General features: G+C 46.8%; 1 protein-coding gene across 1 annotated transcript; it reads left to right on the forward strand.

Annotated features, from left to right (window-relative positions):
- The first annotated feature begins 336 nt into the window (after nt 1-336).
- On the forward strand, nt 337-7,839 carry LOC129694145 (uncharacterized). Its single transcript, XM_055630863.1, has 2 exons — nt 337-554; nt 3,649-7,839. Exons 1-2 carry the CDS (start codon nt 467-469, stop codon nt 7,377-7,379), a joined length of 3,819 nt encoding a protein of 1,272 aa, XP_055486838.1. The 5' UTR covers nt 337-466; the 3' UTR covers nt 7,380-7,839.
- The last annotated feature ends 876 nt before the right edge of the window (nt 7,840-8,715 follow it).

The raw sequence follows: 8,715 nt of genomic DNA on the forward strand, positions 1-8,715 counted from the left end.
AACATGAAAATCATACTGTGATTCTCAGTGCAATAGTTAACATCTCTCTACAAAACACTGGCGCAGCGGTAGAGTTGCTGCCTCACTGCGCCAGAGACCCGGGTTATATCCTTACCACGGGTGCTGTCTGTACGGAGTTTGTACATTCTCCTTGTAACATGCGTGGGTTTTCTCCGAGATCTTCGCTTTCCTCCCACACTCCAAAGATGTACAGGTTTGTAGGTGAATTGTCTTGGTATAAATGTAAATTGTCCCTAGTGTGTGTAGGATAGTGTTAGTTTTTGGGATCACTGGTCGACGCGGACTCAGTGGGCTGAAGGGCTTGTTTCTGCACTGTATCTCTAAACTAAATCTTTTTGGTCACATGTTCAAAAAGCCGTACGTCGAGTGGATTCATCTTCATATTTTATTCCTCGTTCTGTTTCAGATCACCGGATTTTGTTGAGCATCCACTTCCGGTTCAGTGATGAGTGAGTGCTTGCAACTGGCCACTCTGGGCCGGTCTTTCCAGTTGGGAATGCTGTACGACTGCCGATCAGATGCTCTGATCCCAGGTACTGGAATGTCTTCACACAAATCATGAAGTCACATGAGCTCAGAGTAGGTGAATCGGAAGACATGATAAGGGAATAACATACAGTGCAAGGTAAAGCCAGCAAAGTCCGATCAAGGGTAGTCCAAGGGTCACAACGAGGTTGATAGTGGTTCAGGACTACTCTGTGGTCATGGTAGGATTCACATATACCTTCCACTCAATGAATGTCAACATGAGGGATTTTGTCAAATGCCCTCTAATATGGGTTGATATGGGGGGCTGATCTTATAGAGATGGGTAAAATCATGAGAGGACTAGATTGGGTAGATGCACAGAGTCTCTTGCCCAGAGTAGGGGAATCAAAGACAAGAGGACATGGGTTTAAGGTGAAGGGGAAAAGATTTAATAGGAATCTGAGGAGTAACTTTTTCACACAACAGGTGGTGGATGTATGGAACAAGCTGCCAGAGGAGGTAGTTGAGGCTGGGATCATCCCAATGGTTAAGAAACAGTTAAATGGGTACATGGATAGGACAGGTTTAGAGGGGTATGGCAGGCAGGTGGGATCAGTGTAGCTGGGACATGTTTGTCAGTGTGGGCAAGTCAGGCCTCTTAAAGGGCCTGTCCCACTTACGTGACCTTTACAGGCACCCGTGATAGGTCGCCGAAATTTTCAACATGTTGAGAATTCAGCGGCGACCAGAAGGACACTACGACTGTCCGGAGACCTCTCACGACCATAGGAGACCTGTCACGACCATACAGGCGACCCCTGGCGACATGTCACGGGAGACCACTCACGACCATACAGGCGACCCCTGGCGACATGTCACGGGAGACCTCTCACGACCATACAGGCGACCCCTGGCGACATGTCACGGGAGACCACTCACGACCATACAGGCGACCCCTGGCGACATGTCACGGGTAACCTCTCATGACCAAAGGAGACCACTCACGACCATACAGGCGACCCCTGGCGACATGTCACGGGAGACCACTCATGACCATACAGGCGACCCCTGGCGACATGTCACGGGAGACCACTCACGACCATACAGGCGACCCCTGGCGACATGTCACGGGAGACCACTCACGACCATAGGAGACATTTCATGACCATACTGTATGGTCTTGAGAGGTCTCCAAAGATTCATAGCATCTTTCTGGTCGCTGCTGAATTTTCAACAAGTTGAACATTTTGGCGACCTATCACGGGTGCCGGCAGTCGCCTGTAAAGGTCACTTAAGTGGGACAGGCCCTTTACATGCTGCATCACTCTATGATACAGTGGTGGTCACTGCAGGGCCATAAGTTCAGGTCACCAATCTCACAATGGTGACCACAACTTTGTCAGTTATAGTCCAGTTTATGTAATGGATTGAATATTGTGTGGCACGGTGGCACAGAGGTAGAGTTGCTGCCTTACAGCACCAGAGACCCAGGGTCGACCCTGACTACCTGTGCTGTCTGTACAGAGTTTGTACTTTCTCCCCGTGACCTGCGTGAATTTTCTCCGGAAACTCCGGTTTACCTCCCACACTCCAAGGACGTACAGTTTTGAAGGTTAATTGGCTTAGTAAAATGATAAATTGTTACTAGTAGCAATGTTACAAAATTTTGAGATTTAAAAAATCAAGTCTGCAATTTATCCCATCAGATAAAGCATAACAATAAGTTTAATTTGACACCAAATTCACTTTCATATCTCAAGTATTAAAAAAGTTATGACCATTTTCATACTCGGAAATTAGCATCTTGTTCCCTATTGATTTTCAATGGACATAACAAAAAAGCTGTGATCTTGGATAGTCAAACGCCCATTTCTTAAGGAAAGATTAACATTTTTAAATAGCCTAAGTGTCCAAAGATTATTCACAAATAATTCACAATATAACATGATTTTTATATCTAATTTACATTAATTTATAGGCCAAATGGAAGGAATTTAGTGTTCAATTGCTGTAAATAAATGCCCATTTAAATCGGCTTTCTAGTGGGTTTCTGTGAACACGCTGGTTTAGAACGTTGACATAGCGCTGGATTAGTGCCCTCAAATGCCGAGAAAAATACTGCGGGATATAAAAAGCCCAAAATGAACCACTCGCTATAGATAACTTTAATTACAGGATTATATATATGCCCCATTTAATGTAAAAATAAGGTACATACCTTTAATTGTTTGCTTTATAAAACCCTGGGGCTGCGAGAGGTTGCGGAATGAAACAGTAATTTTAAAACTATTAGAACTATATTATCGAGGCCTATAAAACTAATAATACCTTTTGCGACCGGGTCTTGCAGCGATTTTTCGTTAATGATTTACTAGGCTGAACATGTGCGATTAGTACAGCCTAGTAAAAATCGCGTTTTAAACCCGCCCCCTCCAAACAGCGCCGAAATCGCCGACATGGCTGAGGGCAGATTCCCAATGACGATTCAGGTAGGTTTTGTAACATACCTATTACTAGTGTGTGTAGGATAGTGTTAGCATGCGGGGATCACTGGTTGTCCCGGGCCTGATGGGCCGAAGGGCCTGTTTCACGCCACATCTCTAAACTAAACTAAACATGGATATTTGAAGAATATTTGAAGATGATCCAAATCACCGCTAATCTATGTTCTACAGAATTGCCTCCTGACCCGCTGTAGCACTCATTGTGTTTTTTGTTTAGTTTAGAGATACAGCACAGAAACAGGCCCTTTGGCCCACTGAGTCAGCACCGACCAACGATCCCCGTACATTAACACTATCCTACCCACACTTGGGACAATGTTACATTTATACCAATGAACCTACAAACCTGTACGCCTTTGAAGTGCGGGAGGAAACCGAAGATCTCAGTGAAAACCCACGCGGTCACGGGGAGAACGTACAAACTCTGCACAGACAGCACCAGGTCTCTGCCGGTGTAAGCGCTGTAAGGCAGCTACTCTATCGCTGTGCCACCAAGCCGCACCTATTACTCATGTGATCAGTCCAGTGAGTGTAGAGTGTTTTACTTTCAGCCAAAGACACAGCCTGTACAGAGATTGAATCTACTGAAGGAATATTATTCACTTCGAGTAGTTTTCACAACGTTAACAGTTTTGATCGCTGATTTATCCTGTAGGCGTCACCCTGTGGGACTTGCAGACACCGCAGAGCAACCTTGATCGTCGTGACCAGCCCAGCACTGAGTTTCACATCATTGCATCAGACTCCATGGAGAAGAAAGCCGCTGCCCTCGATGTGTCAGCATCACTGAAAGCAAGTTTCCTGGGTGGGTTAGTGGAGGTGAAAGGGTCGGCAAAATATCTCAGTGACACGAAGGAATCAGAGCAACAAGCACGAGTTACCCTTCAGTACAAAGCAACAACCAGGTTTGAACAACTGACAATGAGTCAATTAGGGAGACAGAATATTACCTACCCAAGTGTGTTTGATGAGGGCTCAGCCACCCATGTAATTACAGCAGTGCTGTATGGGGCCCAGGCCTTCTTTGTGTTTGACCAAATGGCTTCATCAACAGAGAAGATACAGGATATTCAGGGTAACATGGAGGCAACGATTAAACTTCTCCCTCTGATTGCGATTCAGGGTGAAGCTTCCCTAGAAATGACAGAAGAACACAAGTCTCATACCGAGAAGTTTAGCTGCACCTTTTACGGGGACTTCTCTTTGAAGAACAATCCCACCACCTTCAAAGACGCCATCAATATCTACGCAACACTTCCACACCTCCTGGGTCCAGATGGAGAACATTCAGTGCCCATCAGAGTCTGGCTCTATCCTCTCAATAAACTCGACTCAAAAGCTGCCCAGCTGGTGAGGGAGATCAGCGTGGGACTGGTCAATCGCTGCCAGGATGTCCTGGAACAGCTCAGTGAGGCCGTGATGAGGTGCAATGACCTGATGAAAGACAGTGTCGCAGTTCAGTTTCTTGAGATTATAAATATTATACTTCGATTCCAAAAGATGTGTCTGGAGTACAAATTAGGTTTCCAGGGGACTTTATGTAAAGTTTTACCGTCCATTCGAGGCGGTGGGAAGGAGGAAGTGTTGCTGGCGGACATACTGAAGAACAGGGAGCAGTCACCATTCAAACACCAAGCACTGACCACATGGCTGGATGACAAGGCACGGGAGATGAAGGTTGCGGGACGTTACCTCAGAATATTGAAAGATATACCAGTTGTGAAATCCGAGAGTGAGTTAGATGAAATGTTTATGGATTTAGCAACAGTTTACGTGGTCTGCTTTACATTTACAAAATTACATCATGAGGATCTCTACCTTTCAGAGGCAAACAACTACCTCCAATCTCCCACAGCTCAGAAAATGGAGACACAACCTCCTGCTGATGGAGCCTGTACACAACGACAAAGTGACTCCTGGTTTAATTTGCCATCTGTATCCCGGAAGATGAGGGAGCTTTCAGGATCATTCCTGGACTTTGCCACCGCCAATATAGCAGATGGGAAAATAAAATTTGCTGTTGGATCTGTGCGGGATGACAGCAACATAGGAGCGTCAATTTACCTGTATGATGAAGGATGTCTGGAGAACCGGTGCTTTGTTCCTCCGTCACAGCCCGAGATACCTACATCCAGTAGAACAACACATGACAGTGTGACTCTGCAGTTACAGCCACCAACATTTGGTGCCGGTGAGATTGTGGGCTACAAGGTAGAGTACCGAGGTAGCCAGCAGGAGCAATGGACAATTCTGGATACACCTGATCAATGCCACTCCTTCACAATACCTGGGTTAGAGCCACACCAGGAATATCACTTCCGATACAGAGCAGTGACCAAGGTAGGGGTCAGCAAGGCTAGTGAGAGCTACAGGGGCATCACCCGGCCAACAAGTCCTCCAGGTAAACCAGTCTTCCAGGATTGTTCATCCAGCCCAACACTGCACTGGGACAGACCAGGTCAGATTGGAGCTGATGTTAATATATTTCGGTACAGAATTGAATATAGGGAACAACCGTCAGATAATTTAAACACGAAAGGTGGATTATGGGAGGAAGTTAAGACAACAGACACACAATGTCACTATTGTTTAGAGGGACTAAAACCCACGACCATCTACCGAGTCCGAGTGTCTGCTGACTGTGGTGAAACTGGGTCTAGTGAAGCAAGTGAGGAGGTTTCAATAAAAATAGGAAACACATCAAACAGAATAGCCCGGAAATATCGCAGAGATACTCAATTAATATCCAAAGGAAACCCTTCCATTTACAAGCTCAAACTACAGGAGGAGGTAGCTGATAAAGTCAAACAGCTTGTGAAATGCTCCTTCGGAAAACCCACCTCAAAATACACAATGAAGACAATTATGGTTCTGGGAGCAACTGGGTCAGGAAAGACGACCCTCATCAATGGGATGATCAACTACATCTTGGGCGTGGAATGGGGAGACAACTTCAGATACAAGTTAATAGCGGAAGAGACAGGAAAATCCCAGGCTGAGACTCAGACATCCTCCATCACTGCCTACCAGCTCCACCATCAGAAAGGATTTAACATCGATTACTCTCTGACGATCATCGACACGCCAGGATTCGGTGACACCAGGGGCATCAGCCGGGATCAACAGATCACTGAGCAAATCCGTGAATTCTTCTCTTCTCCACAGGGTGTTGATCAGATTGACGCCGTGTGTTTTGTTGCTCAAGCCTCCCTGGCTCGCCTGACTCACGCACAGAGATATGTCTTTGATTCGATTCTTGCTATTTTTGGCAAAGATATTGCAGAAAACATTCAGATCCTGGTGACGTTCGCAGACGGACAGCCTCCCCCCATCCTGGGTGCCCTGAAATTAGCTGAGGTACCGTGTCCCAAAGACAAGTGTACGGGTCTGCCAGTACACTTCAAGTTTAACAATTCAGCCATTTTTGCCCAGTGTCTGACCTCAGGGGGAGAGAACGATGATAACTTTGATGCAATGTTTTGGAAGATGGGAGCAAACAGTATGAATAAATTCTTCACAGCTCTGAACACAATGGAAACCAAAAGTTTGAGTTTAACCAGAGAGGTTCTGAAGGAACGTAGCAGCTGGAAGTTGCAGTGGAGGGATTGCAGACGCAGATCCGTTGGTCTCGCCAAACTGGAAGAACTCAGGAAAACGGAACAAGCTCTGAACCAACACCAAACCGAGCTGGATGCAAATAAAAATTTTGACTATGAGATTGAAATTACACATCCAGTAAAGGAGGATATTAGTGGGACTGGTAATTATATAACCAATTGCCAGAAATGTTTCTTTACCTGCCACTTTCCCTGCGGCATTCCTAACGATGATGGTAAACGTGGTTGTTGTGTAATGGACGGACAAGGGAACTGTACGGTCTGTCCACTAAAGTGCATCTGGAATGTTCACTTCAACCAAAAGTACAAGTTTGATTATGTAACGAAAAAGGAGAAGAGGACATACAGTGAGCTGAAAGAAAAGTACGAGAATGCCTATGGTGAAAAGATGACCCAGCAGAATGTTATGGAATTACTTAAGCGGGAGTTTGCTGATGTGGAGTACACAGTTCTGGCGCTGATTGATCAATTATCCGGAAGCATTAGACGACTTGAAGAAATAGCTCTGAGGCCAAACCCATTATCCACCCCAGCTTACATTGACCTTACGATTCAGTCTGAGAAAGAAGAGGCGAAGCCCGGGTTCATGGAGCGAATTCAGACACTGGGGGAAGTAAAGGAACGGGCAGAGTTAATACAAAAGGTAGCAAATAATGAGAATATGTTACCAGGGGAGTCGAAGGGAGGTCCAATGGTTGAGAAAAGTGCTGGAAAAAAGACGGAAGGAATGTTTTCTAAAATAATAAGTTGGTTCACATCCAATAAGTAGATGATAACCATTCCAACTGTTCCCAATAGAGGGAGCAAATGTTTCACTCAGCCCAGAAACAGTCCATTCTTCTAATTCCCCCTCCTTCTCCTGCCTCACCTTCCCACAGCCTTTCACACCACACCTTGCTTCTTCAATGCTACACCATCATCACCCGCTAGCTGCCACCCCCTTCACCCTGCTACTCGTCCAAGTACCACATCAGTACCTCATGAGAGCCTGAAGAATCTATCCACAACCCTTCCTGTTCCATGTTCATGTTCCCGCGCGGAGAGCTCACCTAAATCCCGGCGCCCAATTCTTCACTAGATGGGCTGCCCCCTGCACTAGATCATAACCTTCTTCCCCAAACCCCACTCTGTACGTGAGGCACATTTTCCACCGAGCTTCGGAGGAGGGGAAGCTTTCTGCCAGCTGTGTCTCTCCCTGGTCATCGTCAGAGTCCGAGTCACAGGCTGGTGGGGGGCAAAGTAGTCATAGACAATGTCATGGAAACTGTTCTACCCCCCCCCCCCCCCCCCCCCCCCCCCCCTCCCCCCGCCATCAGCCTCAGGACACGATACAGAGTGCACATCAAACTCAGCAGGACTCGATATCTGTCGCCACTGAGACAGCGACACACACACAGGAACTCCTCCAGCTCACAGGCTCGTTGAGAAGTTGGTCTCATCAAGAGCCCGAGAAGGACCAAATGAAATGGAGCATCACATCAGAGAACAACGTGTGCTCACCACTCAGGGATCAGTACCTTCCATGTCCTGGACCCCATCACCCGATGGACGATGGACATTCTCCATGAAGGAGGAGCCTCAGGCCAAAGCCAACCAAATACCCCCATCTGCACACAAAACCATCTGCAAGAGGGACCACAGAGCACCAGACATCTGGGAACTAGAGCTGGGAGATAGCTGCTCAGTATCGCTGTCATTGGAATGTGATTCAGTGCAGATTACATGGTGGTGTTTACAGGGAACTGGGGACCTGGTTAAAGGCAAATATTAGTTGGGCGAGCTAGACTGCCTTCCACAGACACGATGGACTGAATGGCCTTCTGCCGTGCTGTGACTATCCCAGATTGCACCAGACCCATTCTCCAGCTTGACCTTGATGTGAGCTTCCAGTTCCATGTTTATTATATTCCCGAGGTCTTGTTCCACCTTCGAGACCGTGGATAAAAGCATCTGTGAAATTCAGGTATAGGGTAACGAGTGAGGATGGGGAGGGACATCTGAGCCCCCTTGTGAACAGGCTCAGAGTCCCTCTTGCACTCAGGGACAGGGTACAAGCTTACTTTCCCCGCTGCCTAATGCACATCCTGCCCATCGATTCGCCAGCA

Source organism: Leucoraja erinacea, unplaced genomic scaffold (assembly GCF_028641065.1).
Source record: "Leucoraja erinacea ecotype New England unplaced genomic scaffold, Leri_hhj_1 Leri_556S, whole genome shotgun sequence".
Lineage (NCBI taxonomy): Eukaryota > Metazoa > Chordata > Chondrichthyes > Rajiformes > Rajidae > Leucoraja > Leucoraja erinaceus.